General features: G+C 47.6%; 3 protein-coding genes across 3 annotated transcripts; 2 read left to right on the top strand and 1 right to left on the bottom strand.

Annotated features, from left to right (window-relative positions):
* Nucleotides 1–11,348: 11,348 nt before the first annotated feature.
* LOC111068199 (adhesion G-protein coupled receptor G2) lies at nucleotides 11,349–14,134 on the top strand. The gene is made up of 2 exons (XM_022357557.2): nucleotides 11,349–12,802; nucleotides 12,868–14,134. Exons 1-2 carry the CDS (start codon nucleotides 11,458–11,460, stop codon nucleotides 14,064–14,066), a joined length of 2,544 nt encoding a protein of 847 aa, XP_022213249.1. The 5' UTR covers nucleotides 11,349–11,457; the 3' UTR covers nucleotides 14,067–14,134.
* Nucleotides 14,135–21,631: 7,497 nt separating this feature from the next.
* On the top strand, nucleotides 21,632–22,855 carry LOC111069176. Its single transcript, XM_022359104.2, has 2 exons — nucleotides 21,632–21,988; nucleotides 22,049–22,855. Exons 1-2 carry the CDS (start codon nucleotides 21,968–21,970, stop codon nucleotides 22,454–22,456), a joined length of 429 nt encoding a protein of 142 aa, XP_022214796.2. The 5' UTR covers nucleotides 21,632–21,967; the 3' UTR covers nucleotides 22,457–22,855.
* A 330-nt stretch (nucleotides 22,856–23,185) lies between these two features.
* On the bottom strand, nucleotides 23,186–25,708 carry LOC111069556 (adhesion G-protein coupled receptor G6). Its single transcript, XM_022359665.2, is given in 3 exon segments — nucleotides 23,186–23,987; nucleotides 23,989–24,380; nucleotides 24,440–25,708. Coding segments are annotated over 3 exon segments (2,358 nt in total). The 5' UTR covers nucleotides 25,617–25,708; the 3' UTR covers nucleotides 23,186–23,198.
* Nucleotides 25,709–26,219: the final 511 nt, after the last annotated feature.

The raw sequence follows: 26,219 nt of genomic DNA, 5'->3' as shown, positions 1-26,219 counted from the left end.
GGGTGCCTCGAGTTTGCTTAAATTTGTATGGCTTCAACACTTACCAGGGGCTCAGCAGTGCCTGGCAGTCGTTCCGGATTCAATGTCAGTGAAGTTTAGGAATGAATGAATGAATGAAAGAAAGAAGCTTTGCTATAGAAAATCAAATTGCACTTTTCCACCTCCCAGCTCCTGGCACCTGGCTTCTGTTTCTGTTTCTGGTTCAGCTTTCACTTTCATTGTCTCTGCATTGCAATGCAAACGAGTTTTCCATGCTTTTCACATTTTTGATTGATTGCAATTGATATATGTATTTGTGTATGTGTATAGACAGAGAGCGAGAGAGTGCTTCGAAATGGTTAGACTTGAGTGAAATATCGATTGAATCTGTGCCTCTGTTTCTTAGATAAATGCTCTTATATGCTCGTGGCTGCCACACACAGGGATATATCGATACAGAAAGGAGTCATATTTACGGATATAATTGCCCAGAATCGCACAGAATAAGGAATAAAATTTAATTTATAAAACTGGAACTTAAAACGCTCGATATTGATGTCATCAGTAGACCATTGGGTTTCCAATAGATACTCACCCTTATGGACTGGCAGAACCATTCTCAGTTGATGATTCACAAAGTTCGTTGAAAGCTTGTCCAAAAACAGATCATTCTGAAGCAGAAAATATATGTAGAAATAGAAATGTTAACGAACTTACATTGAAGGGACACGAATGGTTCATGTTGAAGTGTGCAGCTTAGGAATTTCGTCTGAAATTAAAAAAGCTGCTGAACTCTCGACTTAATTGCTACCCAGCCAAATCATTGGGAATGTCAATGCACACACTCCCATGTGCATATGTAGATGTGTGCCCTTAGAAATCGCTATGTCGTATGAGGGTCTAAGCCCGCCCATTGATAAGAGGCCGGGTCGTATGTCAAATCCAACGAAGGGCAATTTGATTTAGGGCCTTCTCAGCAGACTAATGCGGATTGGGGTTGCCTACAAAATGCCTATGCAGGAGAGTGGATTGGCATTAGGCCCAGTGGGTGTGGGCAGATTCCTTTGAAACACAATGCCGGCGAGTGAGTTAAATATGTTTTTTGTGGTATTGTTGGACTCGTAAATAAAGCGGCCTTTAAGCCATTTTAGATACGAGACCCTTTGCATTTGCATACGCCATTAAATATGCACAGCACACTGATTCCCCTGCCAATCCTCTCAGCACAAACGGACGACAATAAAATGACCTATAGTATATATGTATTTATCTCCGGTTGTCAGCAACAAAAGGAGCCTCACTAAATGGCAACATCAAACCGAACAAAAGGCCTCTGCCAAGGGGTGAGTGTGGGTGGCATGGTTCCTGGCTTTTCTTATCGCCAGGTAAAAGCAGCCAAGTCAGCGCCTTTTGTTTTTGATAAATGACTGCCATTTGCGGGCCAGGTCCATGCCCAGACCCAGCTCCAGCCACAGCCCATGCAAATCTATTCCGCAATAGACATTTGTCACGAGTTCGATTCAGGACCACAACACGGCACTCGATATAATTGAAATTGTGTGCAATAAATGGAAATGACTTTGCCATTATTTGATGAACATGCGGACATGACCTTACGGACTTAATCGCCCTTCCATTTGCCTAATTGGACTGCATTGTCCGGCGTTGTCCGTCTCATCCTGTGGCTATTAGTGCCCTTGCAGGCCTTCAGTCCAGACATGGAGTCCAGACTCCATGCAGCTGCTTCCCATTGCCTTCCCAAATTGTCTGTCATTTCCACTCATTTCCATTTTGCCGCTCATCCATGGCCTGTTAATCAATACTGTTTAGAGTGAGATCTGTTTATTGAAATGTCATCGGGGTGGCGGTGGCGCTTCAGTTGACAGTTCTAACAGTTTTAGGGGCAGGCGCCCCTAATGGCAGCCTGTGGAATGTGCTCTGTCAGCGCTGTAGAGGTAATGACATTGGCTCCTGTGATAGGTCCTCTGATGATGCTTCGCGGGGATACAATGCAAATACTCAGATCGTCAGTGCTGTGTTCTCCTGGTTAATTATCCCGAGCACTCGTACATTTGCATATTAATTGGAATTTCCGCTATTTGAGAAGCAACAAATTGTTGGTTTATTTATAAGCGAAAGCCAACACAGCCGCGGGTTTGCGGACCAACAAAAAAAAAGATGCTCCCCATTTTCGGGAGTTGCCATGGCAAATTAAAAGTCAATCTTTCTTTGGCGTGAAAAAGAAAATGGTCCCGCCCCCTCCCCGCGTATCCTGAATTATTTATGCTTTACGGCTGTGGGCTGTGTGCTGCGGCTGAGTGAGTGCTCTGCTGTGATGCTGTCAAAGTGGGAATCGACAGTTCAGTTTATTTCCTTGTGCTCCATTCATTTCGGCTTTCTCGCGCTTTTCACGCAACATTAAGTGCTTTCCCAAACTCTCACTCCGCCACTCCCCCAATTTCGCATTTGAATCACAATGAGAGAGCAGAGTGCGAGGATGTCAGTCGGCAGGTGACAGATTCAGAGTTTAACCTTTGGGCCTCCAATTTATTTCCGTGCTGTGTGCTGGCAGCTGCTGCAACGTGGGACCCATAAGTGAGTATTGACCAAACACTGCCGTGCCATGTGCCGTGACCTGCGGCAGTTTCAGCTCAATATTTTGTATAAAAATAGCTCCCCCGATGCTCGCCACACAAATATATATCCTATAAGTATATGCCTTTTATGGCTGGTAGGTGGGCGCCGTCCCGCCTACGTCATAAAGTGTTGATGGGCAATTAAAACTTGGCCGGTCAGTCCCGTGGACTGCTCAGTCCGAGCTTAGGCAAACCTGCGGAGGGGCGAGGACGAACAGAAATTCCTGTGAAGCAGCGGAGCAACCACACATCGAGAGCCGCAAATCCGAGCTCAGCTTGTGAATCGAGTGCAATCAGGTTAAGTGTCCAACGCTTCCGTTTGCGTTTGTGTTTCCTTTTGCCACACTGGCTGGCAGCACAGTGCTACCAGTTGGAAACCATTTTAAGATGTTAAGAGTCTTCGATGCTCAGTCTGGAAGGGCGGGCTGCTCATACATCCATTTCAAAGCACAGTCCACAAGGTAGCTGGTGAGAAACATCCTTCAATGATTGGTGAGGCAGGCTCTGATTTATGGAGTTTCTTCCTTCGATGTGCTGTCCATGTTCTATGACTCTGCACCACTGTGGCCACGGGCCACCTGCATTGTATTCGTATTGCGCATTCTGTATGCCGTCTTTTGTGTTGTGTTCTGCATTGTGCATTGTGTTTGCATTCCCACTGTCACTGGCATTGTCAGCACTGGGATCAGGATCAGACTATCAGAGCTCCGGCAACAGGAATGAAGCAGCACCAAGGCAGAGTTCAATTGTGTGGATTCCTGAGTGTGTGTCTGTGTGTGTGGAGTGCAAGTGACGCCGAGGACAAATGGAAACGAATTGGTTTTACAATGCACACTTTCGCATCCAGCAAATCCTATTTGGCTTTGGCTGGCCCAGACCCACAGACCTGCAGGATTTATATGTGCCACTAATTTCTGGTTTCGACACAGACTCCCACTCCCACTCGCAGTCTAGCCTTTGCTTTTGCTTTCCTGCCTCTCCATCAATCCACTATTCATGTCCACTCACATGGCCGCCAGACCCCAAACAATTCAAACAACTTTTTATTTCGTCTCTGGCTGTGGCTCTGTCTCTGGCTTTTCGCAAGCTGGTTTCTCGCTGTTGCAGACATGTCGGAAAAAAAATCAATATTTGCATGCGGCTGTTGCTCTGTGGCTTGCAGTTAAATGGGCAAACAACTGAACCAAAATGAATCTCCCCCACAACACACACGAAATGCGAAACACGAAACAGACAGCCAGAACCCAAGGCAGTACATAACGGAATAGTTGAGTGCATCGAGAGCACAAAAGATACTTTTTCTGTTTCTATTTTCCCTTTCCTAACATTGTGCTTGGTTCACATGTCGTATACGACATGTGATCAAATTAAGTTGCCAAAAAAGCATAAACCAAACTGAAATTGAGTCGAGTCGAGTCGAGTGGAGTGCGACTGGATGATAGTGGTTAAACCAAAGTTTTTCTGACTTTCTGGCTTTTCTCCTTTTGTTTTTTTGTCTCAGACAGATGCCACCAGATTCGCATATTTCCATGTTCATTGTCAGTGTCATGTGACCGAGTCAAAGGGCGTAGAAGTGCTTAGAAATTAATGAAGCAAATGCTGTTACACTTTGGAAGTATGTTTAAAAAGGGTTGACATTGTGAAAGTGCTACCTGTCACATGGCGAGTGCCACGCCGCCGATGTCGTTCTGTCTGACTGTGACTCTGACTCTGGCTCTGACATTAGCATTTTGTTTTTCCCTCCAGACAAAATAACCATATGGCTGACATATACTCGTACAGAAAGAGGAATTCAAGTGGATCTGAGCATTTGCATATGGAATGAGGAGCTGGAATTAGGAGTAGGAATGAGAAATTGGCTTGGGTATGGGTGGGGCTTTATCTTAGGAAATTTATGTGCTTTAGTCATTCCAACGTAGATGCATATCATAGAGGCAGCTGGCTAATTTATGGAAATTTTTGTACTCCAACATATGCAATGGAATACCAAGAGCTCTTACATATATGAATTATTAATGTTCCAGGAAAAGGAACAGGTTGAAAAACATGTAATAAAATCTAACTGAGTGCTTCTGAAACTTTGAGCGTCCTCTCACATACAGTGCTCTGTGCTCAGTACTCAGTACTCAATTATTCAATATTTTCCGTGTAAACACGAAATTTACTTATCTGTGTGGGGGAAAATTTCCATAATTCCATATTTATGGTATTTTTGCGCCATTTCGAATGCAATTTATTTGCGCTTTTATTTAATCTATTGTGTTTCCAACAGTAATCAACTCTGACTGCAGTGGAGGGTCTGCATAATGCGGATGCGCCAAAAAGCTGCTTACTCCACATAGGACACGGACACGGACCGTAGAGCACATAAATTCCATTTTTGCAGTTCAAATATTACGGAAAACTTTTGCATTCCCCCCTCAGCACCCACTGTGTGTGCTTGCGTGCCATTTTGAACTCTGAACTCTCGCTCCCTCTCTCGCATGAGAGTTATAAATTTGCAATATTTCACCATATTAAGTAATAGTTTGCCAGTTTGTCCGCTTGGCATTCATAAGTTCCTCCTTCTGGTCTGTCCATCTGTCTGCATGTCTGTCTGTATCTGCAGGACGAATACGTATGCGGCAATAGAGGCGGCCACTTGGGCATAATGAGTTTTATGCCGGAATTGTGCAAATAACGTTCATTGCATTACTTTGTCGAGTGGCACAGAGGGGCACGCCCTTAGGGCACACACGCTGCTGTGTGGCACTTGTACGAGTGGTGGCTCACATTGAAGCTACTGTGTAGTGTAGTGTCGTGTCGTGTCTGTCTAATTAGCCAGCATCACGCGGGAAATGGGAAATGGAAAATGGCAAAAATGTCTGCTTAGCCTTTGGCCTGGCACGGGCACGAGCACGGACCGGGATGCAGCACGACACTGTGACATGCAACAGCTGTCCGCTTAGCGCTGTTCTCATTGTATTTAAATGCTCGTAAAATGCAAAGCAAACAAGTGATAAAAGTTGCACACACACGCAGACGCACACGTAATGCAGCCATGGAAGAGTGCCCCGTAATGTGGCAACATAAAAAATGCATCAACCGCTTGTAAATGCTGCTGCAGGGCACTCGAAATGGGGCAAGGCAGGACCCCTGACTCAGCAGCATTCTGTTGGGGCTCTCTGTTAGCCCTGCGTAAATTAATTTCTCCAGCCATGCTGCATAATCGTAAGGGGTTTTGTTCTGAGAAAATACGGAAATTTCGAATTGTAATGAATGTATCTCCCGCGCGCATGAAATGAGGTTACGCAGGGCTTTATGCCTGCTGTTTTCCATTAGCGAAACTTTGTATGTCCATGTCCGGAGAAGAGGGTACTCTCGGGTACTTCCTGCCGTGCACAAACCAAATACGCGGGCAATTAACCCTTTTTTTCCGGCAATTAAGTCCGTGCTTTATGCCGCATTTTTTCATTTACAGCACGTGCTTTTCCACTGCTCTCCTCTCCTTTTGTTTTCTGCGATGATGGCGCTTTTGATGTTTGTTTTACGGTTGTCAAGGATTCAGGATGATATTAAATTTATATTAAAATCGAGCAAACGGAGGTCAAATGGAATATAATTGGAGTTCAATTTACCCTGGGGTGTAATCAAAGTCGGCTCTTAATTATTTCATATGGGTCACAAAAGCCGACGCCGACATGTTGGCCGAATGGAAAAGCATTCGCCAGGCTGTGTCTGTATATCAAAATAAGTATAGACTTTAAGCGCAGTGCCACGTAGGCCCATAAATGTGTACAGTAAACCCCACGCAGAAGTGAACTTTGTCGACTACAAAGAAGAAAAAAAAGACTGCGGCAACGCAACATGAAAACGCCGACAGACTGATACTGACGAATCGATGTCTCTCTGCATCTCTCTCATGCACATCTCCTCCAGCTGTTGGCATACATATGTACATATGTATATAAATGATAAAAACGAGAGCGAAAGTTTTTTTTAGAGCTACCTCACAGTGCATATGCGTACATGGTCATAGAGAATGAATGAAACCTTTGGCGCGCGATCACGACACCGATTTAATGACCGCTTTGAATAAGAGATCGGGAGAACTACAAGCTGTGATAAGAATGTAGCGGCGCGGATTGCTGAAGAGAGAGAGAGAGACAGCAGGAGAGAGAGAGAGCCAGCAAGAAATAGAGACAGGCAGCAATAGACAGCATGAGAGGGAGAGACAGCAAGAGAGAGAAAGTCAGCAAAAGAGAGAGAGAGGCAGCAAGAGAGAGAGAGAAAGAGAGTCAGAAAGAGAGAGAGAGCATGAGAGGGAGAGACAGCAAGAGAGAGAGAGAGACAGAAAGAGAGAGAGAGAGCGAGATAGAGACAGCAAGAGACAGAGAGTCAGCAAGAGAGAGAGAGAGAGACGATAAAGAAGAAATAGTCACTCTCTACTGTTAAATAATTCCAGGAACAACAGCAGCTTACGTACAACTTATGAGAAGCGCATAGAAAGGCGCTGTTAAAATACATAAAAATGTTAATGTTATGTTAAGTATTCTGTTAATATTTAACATTGCACATGAAATGTAAACATTAACATTAAATGTTAATTAAATAGAATGGCGCTGCGAAAAAGAGAGACAAAGAGATAGTCACTCTCTACTGTTAAATATTTCGAAGAACAAGGTACAAGGTACAACTTCTGCGAAGCTTGTCAAACTTGTTTTGTGTTAAAGAAAGCTTATCTTGTCTGAAGCCATGCCCAAGTGCGTGTAGTTGTAGGCGCATCAAATTGAAAATCTCTTTACGTGACCTCGCTGCGGGGCATGTCCGTGCCTGTTTTGGCATCGTTAAGCATGCTACAAAATGCATGTGCAGCCGGCGAAACTTTTTCCCGAGTAAGTCTGAAAGCTGATTTACGAACGCTTATTCTGACATTAGAGAGCAGCTGGAAGCTGGGAGCTGAGAGACGAGTGGAGGCGGAGCCGCATCTCTGAGTGGACTTCTTTGTCTCCGCCAGAGTGGTTTTTCATTAGAAACATTCGCCAGGCATTGTGGATGTCTTCCCTTCTGTTCTCAAGCACTTCATTTTGTCGCATCTCGAGCAAAAGTTTTCACTCACATCTCTCCGAATTGAAAACTTGTCCCAGTTTTTCCACAGCAAAAACCCACACACACACACAAAAAATTCTCCGAGTAGGAGTATGTGAATGGATGCTTTGAAGGATTCCTTTCGATAGAGCGATTGGGTTAATTTAATCAACTAAAGGCCATTCAACCCATTTCATTTGCTAGACAATTTCCGGTCCAAAGTTGAACGGAATTTCCAATCAATCGCTGTCGAACATGAGCTCCAAAATATAATCCACCCCACCCAACCCCACACCAACGAAACTCGGCTCAAGGGTAGCTTATGCAAATGCCGAGGCCTGCAGGGATTGCAGCCAGAACCAGGACAACAAGAGTACGGCATGTGTGCCACCGGGGCTAATCCTGTTAGAACTTGGAGCCAAACATCGTGCACCGTGTGTCAGGGTTTATGGGGCAACTGTTGCCTGGCGTGGCCCTCAGCTCAAAATGAAATTAGATGATGCTGGAACAGCAGCAGTAGCAGCAACAGTGGCACCAGACGTTGTAATTAAATTAAATTGCTTCAGAGTTGGTATAAAACATACAAACTGTCCACGGGGAGAGAGTGGGCCACATGTGTGTCGTGTCGTGTCAAAGTTCGCGCGGCATCTGCATACTCGCATATTTGTTGCCTTGCCAATTGTGTAAAATGAAGGCTGTTAAAAATTGTGGCCATAATCCGACTACGCCTGACAGGGTCTGGCTTCCCGTGTATGCTCCCTTCCCGTGCCTCAAGAATCACCCTGTATGGCAGCAAACATTCAGCGTAGCTGCCTAATTTCATTAAATCCCCGCAACCTGTTGTCAGAGCCCCAGAAAGGAACCCGAACTGAACGAGTTCTGGAGAAAAAAATCTAATTTAACTTTGCCCGCAAGCCAAAATGAATTTCTTCTGGCTGCAATTGACATGGCCGGAACGGCGAGGTGGAGATGTGAAGATGCTGAGATGTGGTTTGGTTTGGTTTTTTTGGTTCGTTCTTGTTTTTTTGGGTTTTTTTTTAGGGCTGGAATGAAGAATGGCGGCGCGTAATGAGCATAATGGATCCGATCCCATCTGCAGCGGAGCAGCAACATTTGAGTACCGCCTCCTCTTATGCATATGAGTTATATTTGGGATGTGGGAAGATGCTCTCTTCCGATTTCCATTAAACATTTCCCCAGCCAGTTTCGCTGAGCGTCAACGAGGCATTCAAGTGCTTAAAAGCCAAAGCAAAGTTTACCAATTTTTATTGAACGAAACGAATATAATGTGTGCTCAATATTAACGGGGCGTGCGTGCGGGCTTTGGAGAGTCGTTAAAAGTGCGTAAATGTCGGCACGGCTCATTGCCCGCCAGCTCAATTTAAGACATCGCTCGCTCGGTCCTCTCCTTGGAGCAGCTTTTTCTACTCAAAATCTACCCTAATCACATTTGAGCCCCCAGCCAGGTTGGGGTCCTGTTTCCCCATCGTCTCGTAACCTTGTCAACCAGCCGGGCAGCCAGGCAGCCAGGCAGCCAGTCAAGTACGACTACCAACAAGTGCAACAATGCTGATGCAGTTGAGCTTGGCCCTGGGAAAATTTATTACCATCGTTGGCGGTCACACGACCACAGAGCTGGCAGTTCTGGGAGCTCTCTTGAATGATTTCCTGTCTGCCACACCGTGGACTTGTTTATCCCAGTCACTTGTTGCCCCCCAAGGAAGTTTGCTTTGAGGGCTTCTTCCGCTTTTCTGTTGGTGGCTCTGCTAATTGGATTTTCGGTCGCACATAAAAACTCAAGAACTGCACAATCCCAATAACGCAGACAGCGAGCAAAAGAAGCCCAATATTTCGTTTGGTATTTGCACGTTCTTCATATGCCAGCACCCTGCTGGCTTCTGCTGGTGCCTTTGCTGGCAATAAAGGAAGAGTGAACCGTGTCAGGATGTGACACATTTGATTGAATGCCTGCAGTCCCATCAATTTTGGGGCCCAATGATGTGTATGGAATGTAGTATACGTATGCCCGGTTCGGGTTAGTATTTGAATTCGTCAGCGACATTTGACTGATAATTGAAAACGTGTCAACAAGCCAACAATTTCCGTAACCCACACGGAAGGAGCCCACGCAGCTCTTCGGATACGTGCCATGGAAGTTGGTTATAAAAATTACATTTTTTCACCCAAAAACTGGCTTACAATGTCAGTGGCGGTGCCTGCACATCCAAGGTGGATTAGGCATGCTCGCCTACTCGTAACTCTGCAGTTTCAGTTGATGATAATCGTCGGAAGCAAAGGACGCAGGGAGAGAGAACATTGGTAGCTGGCAAAATAAATTGAGTTGTGCTGCAGCCTTCCTGGATAGTTACTTCCCTTGCGGTTATCTGTCTCAGGAAACACAATTTCCTCCGCCTTTGGGATGGTCAGTGACTGACATTAATCGCTCGTCTCGTCACACAATTTGTGCTACTTTCTCTACACCGCTGAAGCTTAATCTCAAGCATTTTGTGACCCCACTATCGCAATTGGCTATAAGCTTAATATGATTCAATATATCAATCAATCCATTCAATGTTCTGACTCATAAGGTGCTGGGCAAGTTGGGTTCATTAGACCCCCGGTCTAAAATTTGTCACGTTGCGGCGATAAGATTCGAATTAAAATGTCTCACGACTAGACTCTCAAATTAAGTTTTACGAAAAACATGTTCTCTATTTCTGAATGTAAAACATTATTCAAAGCATTACAATATAATTGATTGCACGACGATGTACTTGATCCCTTCCCCGTGAAGGAGCGCTTCTGTCCTTCAAGGAAAATTTTGAAAAATATGTTAAAACCTCGCAAAGGTGTTTGCCAGAACTAAGTGACAATAATTTCAAAAAATAAAATGTACTAAGTCATTCAGGGTTATTTCTGTTCGCTGCTTTCCAAGTAAATGCCATAAACCTCTTATCTCCGAGTGGAGCTAACAAATTTCTCAATGAATCAGCCAAAGCACTCGTACTATATGTGTGTGTGTGTGTGTGTGTATTGGTGAGTAAAAAGGCGTGAAATTGTGGTTTGCTCAAACACAATCCACTCTGTGGCGACGTCACAAGTCCAGATTTATATTATCGCTCAATTGCCAAGGCCCTGCTAATGGCAATGTCAATATCAGCGAATAGAGCTAGACCTTACGTTCCGCCTTATCGATACCAGATACTGGCACGCACTGTGGTATTGAACGAAATGGGAAAGATCAGTGGTAGATATTAATAATATTTAAATGTTAATTTGATGATCGATAGGTGAGTCGTTCTCTTCGGCTATTTTTATTCTTGTTTACAATAATAAATGAATTATATGTTATCTAGGAAAAAAGGCAATAAAGAAATGATAACAGTTTGACATTAACCTTCACTGCATCTTTGTCAGCATTGTTAATTTTATTTACACAAACATTGCGAAATGGTAATTATTGGTGGTTCAACAAGCAAGTTTAAGGGGAAGTTCAGGTGAGCGCCGAGTACGTGCTCGGACAGAGGCAACTAAATTCTCCGATAAACGATCGTGGTGTCGATTGATAACGCACACCAGACCACGCCAGTGTCTGTGTCGGTGGTGTCGCTGCTGTTGGGGTATGTTCTGGCCTGGGAAATGCTGAGCGGACGGAAAGCTCAGTGCGCAATATTTAGTGCTGTGCGTTTCTCCGTTAGAGTCGGACGTCTTGGTAGTATTCTCTTAGTACACGTATATGTCGGATCGGAGAAGTGAGAAAAGATAAAAGCGATTCATGCGACTGAGTCATGCGAAAATGAATTCGTTGCGGTGCGTCGTTCTCTTTCTGGCCTTGACCCTCCCATGGGAGTCGGAGGCTCTCATAAGAGATAATCCCTTATTCACAAACACTTCATCCCCCTATGCTGATATCCGCACATCTTTAAGCTCGCGAGGCAAACGCGAGGATTCAAACGAAAAATGTTCGAAGGAGAACAGGGTCTGTCGATTGGTGAACGGCAGACAGAAGTACCACAACTGCGATCGGAACATAAAGCAATCGGATTTTGTTCGGCTGCAGTTGCTGTACTGTGATGCCACAAGCTGCGAGCCGGAAGAGTTCCGGCACGACTATATCGTGCGGAACCACGACCAGACACCGCACACGAACCAGTGGAAGCGGGCCAGAGTCGGGGAGAATGCCACCCTGCACGACGTGTGCATCCTCAGGAACGGAATGCCGGTCACGAGGAGGTGTGAGCGAGACGACAACAGGGCCAAGTGGGAGAAAATAGATAAGTGGCAGCCCGTCGTGTGCCTGAGACACTTTAGGGAGCGCACGATCAGCGTGGAGCTGAACAGCCTGCACGACGACATCCTCGAGGGAAGGCGGCGCGCCAACGAAACCCAGGGTCGGCGCCAGATGGCGGCCACGATGAGGAACATGTTTAGGCAGCCCGACAAGAGTGTCCTGCCCGCCGATGTGCATATGACGGGGCAGGTCCTCGGTGCCCTGATGGAGCAGGACAAGGATGCGGCGGTGAGCGCGGACTTGGTCAGTGTGTACAAGGAGATCATGTCCACCGACAGCCAGGTGCTGCGTCTCTCCGCCCAGCTGAACTCCACCAACTCTCTGCTCAGCCAGTTCGAGGACTACATGGACGGTCTAGCCACGCAGCTGGTGTCCAGAGAGCAGTGTGGCAAGGTCGTGCCCCAGGCCCAGGCCGCCAGCGATGCCGCCGAAGTGGCAGCCACAGGCGTCGAAACTGTCAACTTCTCGGACATTGGAGTCCAGGCTCTGTTGAGCGGCAACCTCAGTGTGTTCTTTGTCAATCCGGAGTGCGACAGCATCACGGGCATAGCCATCTACTCCGCCCAGGCCGAGGGCAGGAAATCGAGCAGCGAGTTCTGGTATCGCTTCCTGCGCGCCAGCGACAGCTTGGAGAGCCTGAAGCGGGAGTCCGACCTGGAGATGGCCACCTTCCTGCCCAATCAGCTGTGGGCCAAGGTGAAGCTGAGCGGAGCCACTTACTTGGTCTTCAAGATCTATGCCCACGATGCCCTCTTTGTGGAGATGTCGCGGACACGCAGTCGCAGGCCTCGCAGCAAGGTCATATCCATATCCATACCAGGACTTTTGAGTGAGTAATCCTTCACTTTTCAGTGACAGCTGGCTTCATGCTCATGTTGCCCCTTCATGTTTCAGATCATATGCTGCCCGAGAGCCTGCCCTTCCTGCTGCGCAATGAGAACATCCGTGAGCCCGATGCGAGGTCCCTCAGCAAGGGCAGCGGCTGCGGCTACTGGGACTATGCGACCTGGTCGGAATACGGCGTCACCACCACCAGCAGCAGCAGCAGCTCGGACCTGCTACGGGATCCGATCATCGTTTGCCATACGGACCACCTCACCCAGTTCTCGTTCCTGATCGGCGGCAGCTACCGCACCAACGACCTGGGCGAGGAGGTTCTCATCACGCCCCTCAACGAGCGGGTGCTGGACATCATCTCCATTGTGGGCTGCTGCCTGTCGCTGATGGGGGTGATTGGGATCTTCCTCACCGCCGCTTTCTTCAAGAGTTGGCGCAGCCAGGCCTCCACCAAGGTGCTGCTCCACCTGTGCCTGGCCATGACCCTCGAAATGGTTCTCTTTGTCTTCCTCAATACGGACGACGTATCCGAACAGCTGGTGGCCAACGGAGACACCGCACGCTGCGTGGCCTTGGGGGCCAGCCTGCAGTACTCCATTCTGGTGCTCTTCTGCTGGATGCTCATAATCGCCTTCCTGCAGTTCCAGCGCTACGTCACGGTGATTGGCATCGAGCGGCCCAGCCACTACATTCTGAAGGCGGCGCTGGTGGCCTGGTCCCTGCCCCTGCTGCCCACCTTGCTGGTGGCTTTCATAGACCCGGACTGCTACCTGCCCTCGTCCAGTCAGCTGGCAACCGACACTGGGATCTGCTACCCATCGGGCCACGGCCTCATCTTCGGCCTGGTGCTGCCCGTCACCCTGGTTACTGTGGCCAATCTGGTGATCTTTGTGTATGTCTTCTACAGCATCTCGCACTCGCTCAGCCAGAGCGTCCACAAGTCCGAGCGGAAGATGGTCGTCAAGCAGATCCGGCTCTCCATTCTGCTGTTCTTCCTGCTTGGGCTCTCCTGGATCTTCGGTATCTTCGCCTTCATGCAGGCGGGCGTGGCCTTCTCGTATCTGTTCTGCATCACGGCCACCATGCAGGGATTCGTGCTGTTCGTCTACTTTGTGCTCTTCGATGCAGCCGCTCGACGCGCTTGGATGGGTCTCTTCTGCCCCACCAAAATGTCGCTGGACGTGCAAAAGCGCACAACCGAGCTGCAGTCGATGACCACCTCATCCACCAACTACTCGCACAGATCGCATCATTAGTTTTATCCACAGATATCGCCCAGTCAGTCCAGCCAGTTTTTGTCAGCCACCCCACGAACAAATTGTACTCAACATTAAATATTTATTGTATTTTTATTGTTTATTATTGTTTTTGTTTATTAGTTTTTGTAGTACGAGACCTGTAAAGTTATGCAGAGCTGTGGTAACTTTTAGACTAAAAAGTGCGGCACCCTTGGCCATCAATCAGAGCGATGTGCGAGGGCTGTGCACGGTGGGCTGCCACGCAAACAATTCAATGTACTTTGAAAGACTTTGCTTTACATTTTTGTACTTATTTTGATTGCAAACTTTACTCAAAGTAATATCGATCCACTGTGCATAAATTTCTGTTGATTGTGTGGCGAGGGGAGCGTGTGCCTGTATTTTGAGGAACGGCAGGTGTGAAACATTTCAGTGGCAGTGCCCCAAAAATAACGACCTGACCGCCGCGGCGTTCTCAACACTGGGATATTTATTGTCTAAAGGAATCCTGCGACGGTTGCCCAAGTGCTTCGAAATTAATGGCCATGGCAACTGGAGGGCAGTAAAGGGAGCACCTAAGCTGCCACCCAGGAGGCGCTTTAAAGTTAAGTTGCCTTTGCCTCTGGCCTGGCCTGGATCGTTCACATCGATTGAGTCGGTGCCTTAATTATGAGCTGAGCGGATGGAACTGGAAAATGCTTTCTCTTTGATTAGCGGCGTGCTACACGCTCGCCCCCACACTCGATGCTGATTGATGGTCCATGTCAGTGGCGTTGGATGGGTGAGATTAATCGGTTGGTACAGGGTACAGGGTACATGTACATCAAATACCTGCGGCAAGAGCTCTGTCTGGCTGCACCACATTCGCTGGTTTGTGGGCAAAATTAATTCGCGTAAATGCATTCGGTATGGAATTTCAAGAGCCAGACAGCACATGGAGCATGCGGAGAATTAATATTAAAACATGCTCGATATGAGTTTTGAGCAGAGGAGCTCAAATCATGCGCAACTTGAAACAAATTGTTCAAAACTCTCTGCCTCGGCGGCAGCCAACAATGTCAAGGGTCGGAGCCCAGGCAGGGGACAAAGGCAATGGCAGAGACAGAGACAGGGCCAGAGAGTTGGGCCAAAATGTTAGCCAAGTCAAGCAAAAGGTTGGCAACAAGTAAAAGTAAGCAAACAATGTCTTGGATGTGTGCATTAAAAGTCAACGACACGGCAAATGAATTGCAGGCACAAACAAATTAAATTAGCGCAGCAACTTTAGCTCGGCATTTTTTGATGTGCTTGTGGATGACCTCTAGACGAAAATTCCTGCTTTATAGCAGCTCCAACGAGCCCAAACGACGGTCCAAATTTCCACAGGTACATCACGGTATTAAAAGGCCCCACCAGGTGGAGCGCTGGAGCCCCAAGGAATCCATGGAGATGGTGGCATTAAATGTGTTTAGTGGTAATCAATAATCTCCCTCCGTGGGTCGCCTTAATTAGTCTAATCTGATGGGCATTTGTGGGCAACGACTTGGACCGCATTTAATGGCGAATGAACATAATTAAAGAAAATTGAGCTTTGCAATAGATTAGACATCAATTTAATAAGTCCTGTGCATCAACTGGGATAGGGTAGAAAATGTTTTGAACACATTTCTGTGGCACATGTGGCGTAAGGGCAGCGCTCACGTTTCTGTGTGGCACTTGCAGATCCGATTTCACTGCTCAGCATCTGACATAATTGCACCTCTGACAATGGGTCCAGGACCCACTAATCATAGCTTTAATGTTGCCCAACCAAAGAGCACACGAAAGAGAGCCCGAAAGAGAGTCGAATACTGTGGGCATGCGCTGCTCTTCCATGCTGTTATGCCCCGCCTGCATTTGCTTACGTTACGTATACGCAATTCCTCTCCAACATTACGTACACGCCAAGGAGGCTTCTTTGGAAGGAAAAGGCCAGAAAGGCCGTACAAGAAGAGGCCCAAGCATCAAGCACCAAGAACCAAGCCTCTGCCGAAGGCCAGACAACAGTTTGCGGCATTCAACGCATTTGAACGGTACTCAGGCGGAAGTGCGAACTCCAGCAAAAGTCCACCCCAGACAATCTTCGTTGTTGCTGTACTATACACACAATTGTTTGGCACCTTATGGAACGTGCCTAGGCATCTCTCAGGCTAGCCAGCGAACAGCGATGGGTCCAAAGTGTTTTAGAGGGGCCTTTTAAGGCGCTCTAAAAAATTCAAATCCATAAAAGTGTCATTAGGGTGTCGCATAAAATACAAAAGGTGTTCTCACACACACAGCACACAGCACAAGGCAGAGAAATTAATTAAAAAAGGCAAACTCAGGTCCGAAATAAATTGCGCATAAGATTTATGCAAAGGGTTTTCCAGCTCCAGCTCCAGCTTTAGCGCCTCGGTCTTTGGCTTAGCCCCGAGTATCCGTGAAATATCTGGGACTCTGAGGTGCGTGCTGGGTTTGCTGCCTCAAACTTATTCAATTCATTAGGCTTTAAGTAGGATGGCAATAAACATGGCCTAGACACGTGCTGGTTCACAGTTTGCTAGTACTATTAGATATATTCCATACTATATATAGATTCATATTTACGGAGGGGGCATGCGCCAGGAATAGAATATTAAATTTGCTTGCGTGCGGGCTCCTGGGAAGGTCAGTATTTTGCACGCAGAAATTAGCAAAAATAGAATTTAAATATTAACGCGAGGCATGCGAGTGTTGGCTGCTGTTCACTTCGTAGGAAAGGGTTGCCAAAAGAATTCTTTAAACTTATAATTTTGCGTTGTATTCCACTGTTGGATCCGCCCTCGCTTGCGGAGAAGTGACCCTTCACTTTTGTTTGTCTCTTATGTGTATGCATTGTTTGCCCCATAAAACAGAAACAGAAAACAGCAGGAGCTGCTCCTGGTGCTCCAGCGGCACCACAACGAACGTCAGATTCAGATTTTCAGATTGTTCAGGACACAGGCAAATGAAGTAATATGTAAGGCAAACAAGCAGGCACACAGAGACGGATGGTCTTTGCAGATACAAATGCACACACACACACACGACAGATACTCGCCGAAGGACACTGCTTCTGTGGGCAATTAAGCGCTGTGCTTAAGCCTGATGAGGTTTTCAGCGCGAGATAAATATCACAGCAACGAAAGAGGGGAAGGGGAAGGGAAAGCCGAAGCCCCGTCCGCACTGCCTGTCTACATATCTGTGTCTGCCCATCCGGTGGGGGCTGCCAGCCGGGTGTAATAATTGCGAGAGCATATTACATCTATTTGCTGAAGTACGAGCTTCGAGTACGAGATTAATTTGATTACCGGAGAGGACGGGCGAGTGTGCTTGTGTGGGTCAGAGAGAGAGCTGATTATGTTGCCTACTTTTATCGTGTGGCAGTTGGCAGTTGGGCTCTGATTATGAACTCCCCTCTGGCGGGGCGAGTGTGGCAAGTTGAAGTCCAATTTCCAACCTGTTGCACTCCTTGTGCGGCACATTGAACCTTTGCCAGAACTTTTATGGCCCGAACTTTTGGCAAACACTTGCCAGACATTAAATTCTATTTGGACTAGCAGCATTTCATTAGCAGCTAAACATAAATTAGTCGCTTTAAGTCGCTGTTAGTGCACCTCGTATTGTCCTTTGTCTGTTGTCTGTTGCTTTTGTTTAAAGTTCAGGGAGCGTGAAATTCTAACAAGTTAATTGAAATTCCTGCAGCGTTCCACGTGCGATTGTTTGCTCTTGGGACACAACAAGGGAAAAGTCAACTCACCCAAAGGAAAGCGTTTCTTTTAACCATTTTCCTGCTGGTTTTGCTTTTACTTTTTGCCTTTGCCCATTTCCCTTGGACAGTCTGTAGTCTGTAGTCGGAGCTAAGCAAACACTTTGCTGTGGTGTGAAAAAATGTAGACAAGTGCAAATTTATATTCCCCCTAGTGGGGCAGCTGTTGGTAAGGGGCTCGAGGAGCAAGAGCAGGAGAGATAAATGAGAGCGCGGTGTATAAGTGCCATCTTTGATGTGAGACATAAAAAATATTTAAATATTGTTGTAAGAGACTTTCGCCAACAGAAATACTGAGAGCCATTTGCATTGTATATTCAGACAATGTATCTTCTGTACTTTGCTCTATTCCACCACCAAATGTAGTTCCAGGTGTGCCCAAAGGAAACCTACTGAAACTATGAAGTTTATTGCATATCCTCGAGCAACTTTTGCCTTGAATTACTAAAGAAGTACACGAGATGGGGACTTACACAGCCCGAGAAAGGTAAAGGTAAAACCCAAACACAGATGATAAACTCTCGCCCTGCTATAACTGTATCTGGATTTGCATATCTGACGTATGCACAGGCAGGAGCGGCAGGAGTCGCAGGAGCCGCTAAAAGCCACACCGCATCAAAATTGCCCCTGGGAATTGCGTCAAAATGAGAATGTGTAGCCGGTATTTGCATACAACTAAATATAGAGCAGAGAGCCCCACATTGGATTCTGGCACACTGGTACCAAAAGTATGCGCCACAACAACAAGGCAGAATCCAGGGCGGACATAAAATTATATGTAGTATGTAGCTCTGGACTCTACCCGACATTTATCTTCATTTTTTTGCGCAATGTGTATGTGGCATTGGGGATTATTGCACAAAGCGCATAAACTTATTAAATATGCAGGAATTCCTTTTATTTTTGCATTGCCGCAGGGCATACAGGGAATGCGGTGGCACAGTTATGTTTTGTTGCAGTGGTGGGGCAGCTGTCAGTCGCAAATTTGCGGCTCATTCTTGTATTATGATGAATGATTGCCAGCTGGGAGTTGTACAGTCGAAGCAGAAGCAGAAGCAGGAGTACAGGCACAGGCACAGTCACAGCCATGGGAGGCAGAAGGCCAAATAGCATAAATTATGTACAGGTTGAAAGGTCAAAGGTACAGCTAGCTTTCTGGCAGAGCTCCTCTTGCCTCGGGGGATTGTGGCATCTTCATTAATGTCAAAGTAGACAACTTAAGGCTTCAAAATGCTCTCTGCCAGTTTTCCAATTGATTGCTGCAAAAGGCAAACTATTTTAATTAGTTTTTCGGTATCCGAAAAGTTTGTTCAACCTTTAATTGCAGTAGACCCAAATAGAGACAGCCAGCCATAAGAAAGTGGAATGGAATGCCGAGAATGTCGTGCCTGGGCAATATAAAATCGATGATCCATTTGGACGATCCCGATAACTGGAGGGTGATTAGGAGCGAATGGAAATGGGTCTGTCTGGACGCACCCTTCGGCATGGCAGGACACTCCCTGCTAGCGGGGACGAGCAGCAGCGTGTGGAGCTGGAGCTGGAGAAGCTTTCGAGTGCGCCAAGTCGATTGGAAAGCAATTCGCTTGCCCTTGTCATGCATAAAATATGAGACAACTGGGGCCATAACTCAATTTGCTGCTTGCATCCACGTTACGTTTCTTATTTCACGATTTGGCATTCCTGCTCGCCTGCCTCATATGCCTCATATCATCATCATTGAATCCAAATCGAAATGGGAATCAGAGCGGGAATGGGTGATAAAATGAAATGCCTGTCTTCAATTTAGTTTAGTTCAAAAGCCCATCAAACTCATTACGTAGCATTCAGGATTTAGTTCTGGTCAGTTGGGCCAACTTTTGTGGCCCTCTCAGGGCTCTTTGCCCTAGCAGAGGGTATAACCATTTCAAGCAGATGTTTCCAATCCAAGGGGTATCGAGTGTATAGTCCTGTTACTCTAGTTCCTCTAATTGGCAGATTTCCAGCTGTATAGCTCATCCATTAATCGAATTGGCACTACGTAGAGATCCTCCAGCATGGGTATCAAAAGGTTCGACTTCCGCAGCCAGAATTCCATTTTTGTTTGTTATTTCTTTTGTTCGTTTTGACAGGGGAGTCCCCAAGCATATGTGACAGAGGATTTAGCACTCAACGGCAGCTGGGCAGCTGGGTAGCTGGGTAGCTGTAGCTCCTGCCCCTCCTAGTCCTTCCCTGATTATGATGATGCTTTTGTATGGCATATGAAATATGTATTATCTGTTATGTGGACAAACATACATGCATATGTATGCATGTATATGTTCATAAGCGGTGTGTTGAGCCGGAAGGACCCTCATCAATATGGATGTATGGCGGATGGCGAATGGCGAATGGCGGATGGTCATGTATGAGCACGGCTCGCGGCTTCAGTTACTCGCTGGAGTTGAGTTAATTGCATAAATAATTTACATAATAATTACAAACAAACCGTTTTGCTAGCATTCCACTGCAGCATCAGCTTACATATAGGAACCGAACCACCGTCACCGTCTCACAGCTCGTTATTTTGCATATAAATCAAAATGCTAATGCAATCGAGTCGATATTTGCATTCTGCATAATCCTGCAAATTGTAATTACGTAATGCCAAAGGCTTATTTGCAGCCACGCAGAGCTTTAATTGCGTTTCCGTTTCCGTTAGCTGACTCATCAATATTTTAGGGGGGAGGCCTGCCCATGGTTTCCCCAGGGCTGTCTCGACCTTGTCAAGAAGCAGGCTGAGAGGAGAGGCAACAGATGGGAAGGCAAGGCAGGAAATACTCCACTGCACTTTCAGTCGCCGGCCATTTTGGTAATTGTATTCGAGTTCTGAGAAAACTTTTGCGACACTCCCAGCTGGAGCTATAAACCATAATTTGATTGCATTCGAATGGAATCTAATTGACTAAATCTCTGCGGCATATTTGAATAAACATTTGAGTGACTATTCAAAGCATTTTGTATAAAGATAATCAATTAATTCGAACATCAATTAATTATGGGCCCTATTCTGCTCAGCTGATTTCCATTTCACAACCAATCGAAAAGTCGTTAAGCTGTTTTGCGATCATTTACCGATTGCTGGCCCCCGCCCATATGTTAATCGGGCTACCCAGTCGATTCGATTGATGATCTGCCATTTCAACATCTCAATCGATCCGAGCACACATTAACCATCAACATCAACTATGGCGGTAATAATACAAATCGCGTCTCGAGCAACATTATCACTTAGCATATGAATCGCATTATGTTCTCCATTGTTGGCCCCCCCCCTCTTCTTCTGATTTAATCCACATTTGAGAGAGTCATCATTCAGCGCCGAGCTGCGCTGAGCTGTCCGACGGGACGGGCATATCGAATGACAAGACAAACGATCATTGATGCGTATTGTCAGCAACAAAGAGTCGAGTCGGTGATTAAAAATCAATATAAAATACACCACAAAAGGGGGTCGGGTCTCGGGTCTCTGCTCGGCGCTGGACACGCTTCTACATCTCTATATAGAAACTATTATGCAAATGTGCCATGGATGAGCGAATGTGCGACCTCTTGTAAGGCGACCACTCATAACGTTGATTTATGCAGTTGTTTTAGATCAAATCTGCATAATTATAATGGCGTGAACACCCCAAAGACGTCGCCTGGCCGTCTGTGCCAAAAATCCCCGGTTATATGGCTATTTGGCTATCTGTGGGATCTCATCAAGTCAGCTGAGAAATGGCAGAGATTGTCTTGGAAGTAGTGGGAATCCGTTGATCGATTAAACTGGATTGCTAAATATATATAGTCGCTTACTGAAGGTGATCTTCGAGCGGGTCTCTCTATGCATAAATCACGTGCCAGTGCCAGTGCCGCCGAAAACAGAATTAGTCGGAGGAGCAGAGCATGGAGAACGGAGAATGTCTTGTGACTGGGCTCGACGCTGCTCGGACGGCTAGAAATTTATGTAAATGCATGGATGGAGAGACCCTGAACTTGAAACGAGTCGATGGAGAATGGCGGACGCGGACTCGGACCCGCCAAAGCAGATCGCTTCAGTCTGTTGTTGAGCGAAACGGAGAGCGGTCGAAGATCGTGCTAGAATCGAAAGATAATAATAGTTTATAAGGAAACCATGTACAGGTCGTGCTGTTGGGTAAGTTTCTCCGCATACGAATCGGAGGTATGATTAAATATTTTGCCACTTAACTTCCAGTTGCTGCTCGTCTCCATGCTGGCTGTGGTCGGGGCAGGCACTCAGAGTCGGGAATATTTGCCACGCCGCCAGCCTCAAGCGTACTTCTACTCGACGCCAGCTCCGCCCAGCACCATGGCAGCCCTACGGCGGATTATTCAAGGCCATCTGCAGCGCTTCCAGCTGGCGGACAGTGCACAGTTTTCGCGGCGAGCCCTCAATCAGCAGTCCAAAACGGAAGCGGGCTCCAAGGCGATGCAGCTGTTGGTCTACCGCGTGCCCGCCGCCTCGGAGAACATACTGGACTACGCCCTGCCGCCGAATTCGCCAACACCAAAGAACTATGCACAGAATTTCCTGCCCGACGGCAAGGATGTGGTACCCGGAAGCTCTTACATACCGCTGCGATTACTCTTGATACGACGCTGATGCTGATGCTGACGCTGACGATGAGGATGAGTTGTTGTCGCGTTGTCGGCGGCACCGTGTGTTGTTCAAACGAGTTCGGCTGCGGCTTCTGGCCTGGCTGCGGCTTCTGGGCTGGCTGGGCTGCTGTGGAATGCCGTCGTCTCGAATCGCAGCGAAGGCAACCCGTGGATGAGGCTAATTTGTTTTAATCTTACTGGTTCTTATAACATATAACTTAACGATATTTTAATTCTTTGTTTTAAGGCCACTGCTGGCATTTAAGTGCGACAATCTAATTTAAGTCAAAACACAACATCCACGCGATCCACGCACCTTCCCCTCACCACCCCTACCACGCTATGATCATGAGTTACGACCCTTTCACATCCAATAAACTCGACTAATAAACTATGAAATACATTCACCAAAAAAACCGCCAGAAAGTCACCTCATTTACATAAATTAAAAGCAAAAAGAAATAAATTTAAACGACCGGGAAACTACTTTTAAGCTCAAACCGGTTGAAACGGGTAAAAGCTCGCATAAAAAGAGCTTTCATAAAGCTTACAAGAGATGGCGCGCGACTACGACTAAAATTACACTTAGTGATGGGCAAATATATACGTTGGGGATGTGAGTTGGCCGATAGTGTGCCTTCTAGTGTGCCCCTTTCTTGTGTGAAATACCCGCCAGATTCAAATGTTGGCTTCAGACGAAATTATTTAATTAAGGTAAATTATTCTAATAATATTGGCATTGTAAACTATTCTTTATTTGAATTGCTTGTTGTGCTTTGAAATGAAATTTGGTTTGTGCGGCTGAACGCCAAGTTTTCTTGAGTTCGCAGTGCGACAATGTCCAGCTCCTCCTTGAATTTCCAATTGCAGATTAAGCCCAACCAGGCTATGCGGTTGTCCTTGTTAATGATAATAAAATAGACAAACAGCACAAAGCCCTGCAGCGTGGCCGTCAGGCAGAACAGGTAGGAGAAGACTCTGCCCCACTGGAAGTAGCTGCAGAATCCGAATATCCACGTGAGGCCGAGCAGGAAGAAGAGCAGCACAAAGAGCCGCAGCTGTTGCAGCGTGTGCTGGCCCCGAGTATTCAGCGCCCGGTAGACGCTGCACGTGATGTAGCCGACCATCAGTGCGTTGGCCAGAGTGACCAGTGCAATGGGAAGGACCACGCCCAGGTACAGGCCGCGGCCCGAGGGATAGCACAGGACAGTACTGTGGGGCATGTCGGGCGACTGCTGGGTGGGCCTATAGGAGGCGGGGTCCAGCTTAATCAGCAACAAAGTGGGTATCAGCGGCAGGGTCCAGGCGACCAGGGCAGACATGAAAATATAATGCCGCGGATAGGTAACGCCAATGACCTTCACGTAGCGCTTGAACTGCAGGAAGCCGATGATGAGCATCCAACTGAATACGACCAGCAGGAAGTACTGCATGAGGGCACCCGCAACCAGGCAGCATTCCGCGAACTGCAGCTTCCCCAGCAGCTGCCCCTGGCCGATGTCCATGAACAGCAGCGTCTGCAGAGCCAATGCCAAGGCAGAGATTGAGCAGCACTTTGGTGGAGGCCAAGCTCCGGAACCGCCTAAAGAGCGCCGCAGTCAGGAAGATGGCCAGCAGTCCCACCAGCGACAGACTCAGCCCCACATTCGTTATTATGTCCAGCGTTCGATCGTCCTCGTACTCGTCCACACCAGTCTGACTCTTGCTGAGGCCCAGCAGAAAGGAGAACTGTGTGAGATGATCGGCGTGACAGAGGATGACGGGATCGAGTGGGGCATCCGCACTGCCACTACTGCAGATGGTAATGCCATCGCTCAGCCAGGTCTCGTAGTTCCAGTAGCCACACCTTCCGCCTGCCACTGCGGAGGAGTTTGTGCTCCCACTGCGCAAGAAAAATGGCAGCTTCAGCGGCAGCGAGTTGTCAGCGGCTTAAAGTAAAGCGAACATTACTCGAACTACGGATAAGAATAGACTGTGACCAACTCACTTTTCATTCCAGGAATAGATATAGATATGACGGCACTGCTCGGCATCCGCACGCGGCTCTTCGTCTCCACAAACAGGGAATCGCGCGTGTAGACCTTGAAGACCAAGTACCTGGCTCTCCTCTTCTTCAGCTGCCCCCACAGTGGCTCTGGCAGAAAGGCGGCTGTCTGCAGCCCCTTCCTGGCTCTGATATTCTCCAAGCTCTCGGATGAGCTCAGGGGACTAAAGCCAAAGTCTGACGGATCGGAGTCGGAGGTTGATATGGCGATTCCAGTCACATTGGCACAGTCCGGATTCACAAAGAACACACTCAGCTCGTTGCTGATGAGAGCGTGGACTCCCATGTGGCCCAAAGTCTGATGCTGCACGCCATTCACGCCCGACACCTGACCAGGCCCCTTGGCTTCAACGTCGCAGCTCTCTGGGGGCACCAACTGGGGTGGCAGGGCATCCAGGTAGTCCTCAAAGTTGCTCAGCAGTGTGTTGGTGGCATTCAGCTCTGCCGAGAGACGCAGAGTTTCCCTCTCGCTGGCCATGACATGCCGGCAGATTCCGAGCAGATCGGACACTACGGCAGGATCCTTGTTGGGCTTCTCCAGGAGAGACTCGAAGATTTGCGCAATGCTGAAGATATCCACTGGCCGCAGTGGCTCGTGGGGCTGCCTCAGCAGGTCGCTCAATCTGCTTATCATATCTGGCGGCGCCTCCACAGCCAGTCGGTTCAGATTGGAGCTCAGTTGCTGGCCAGGTCGACAGGTGATGTTGCTGAGAGACTGCCACGCCCTGGTCCCATTGCGAATCTCACATCTGCGTCTTACGGGGAACCCCCTTTCGTCCAGGCACAGCTCCCGCAGGTTGGCCAATCGCCCAAGTCTAGTTCTCTCCACGCGATTGCAGCGCGACTCCACCTCCACTCCATCGCCGGTCTTGTAGCTGAGCTCAAAGACCTCTGCATCGCAGTAGCCCCCGCCACAGGCCTTCGCCGGACTACTCGCAATCTTCTCGCTGTCGTCGAGGCAGGGCAGGAACGGAATGTATCTGAAGTGGCAGTAATCCAGGCAGCTACCGATGCTCAGGTGGGGCTGCACATAGAGCTGGGTGCTCCGTTCGGTGGTTGTGTTGCTTGCCTGTGCTAAGCTGAAGGCCCACCAACACCAGAAGCCCAGAAGCCTCAGCATCGCGGCGGGAGTACCGATTTAATTCGAATTTAAGCGCTGGCCCCTTTGTCTCACTCCCGAGCGCCGCGATCGACTGAATTGACTGGACTGGACTGGGAAGCGTGTGAGTGGACTGGGGATTAAACTGGTTCCGCTCTCGTCATACCCTAGCCATGCCCTGCCAGGAGACTTGATGTATTTCAAGAGTGCATCAATCACAACAAGATTAACAATCGATGATGTATGCAGATCGTCTTTGGCTGCGACCCAAGGCTAACTGCCTAATCGGCGCAGATTAGTGGAGTGCTGATGGCTAATGGACCCATTAATCAGTGGATTCATTTATACATAAGTGTGCCAGCATTCGTTTGCTTCGCTAGGGTATCCGCGGGTTCGATTCAGCTCATTCCTCGAGCATTGTGATTTAAAATTACAACTATGGCTCAGGGAAAGCGTTTGAAGCCAAGTAATCATCGATCGGTAGCTGTGTAGCACGTCAGTTCGATAATCAGCTCGGCCCTCTCTATCCGACCCAACCACCTGCTCATCAGAATCAGACAGCCGCCAGCTCTGGCCATACAATCTGTCCATGTGTGGCATTAGAACGAGCCGCGTGAATAATTA

This window comes from Drosophila obscura, unplaced genomic scaffold (assembly GCF_018151105.1).
Source record: "Drosophila obscura isolate BZ-5 IFL unplaced genomic scaffold, ASM1815110v1 contig_150, whole genome shotgun sequence".
NCBI classification, from domain to species: domain Eukaryota; kingdom Metazoa; phylum Arthropoda; class Insecta; order Diptera; family Drosophilidae; genus Drosophila; species Drosophila obscura.
Note: the sequence above shows the minus strand (reverse complement) of the source record. Positions and strands in the feature narration are given on the sequence as shown.

Coding starts and splice junctions, on each gene's coding strand:
- LOC111068199 (XM_022357557.2), top strand. CDS start 11,458: ATGCGACTGAGTCATGCGAAAATGAATTCGTTGCGGTGCGTCGTTCTC. Junction 12,803..12,867: donor ATCCATACCAGGACTTTTGA/GTGAGTAATCCT, acceptor TTCATGTTTCAG/ATCATATGCTGCCCGAGAGC.
- LOC111069176 (XM_022359104.2), top strand. CDS start 21,968: ATGTACAGGTCGTGCTGTTGG. Junction 21,989..22,048: donor TGTACAGGTCGTGCTGTTGG/GTAAGTTTCTCC, acceptor CTTAACTTCCAG/TTGCTGCTCGTCTCCATGCT.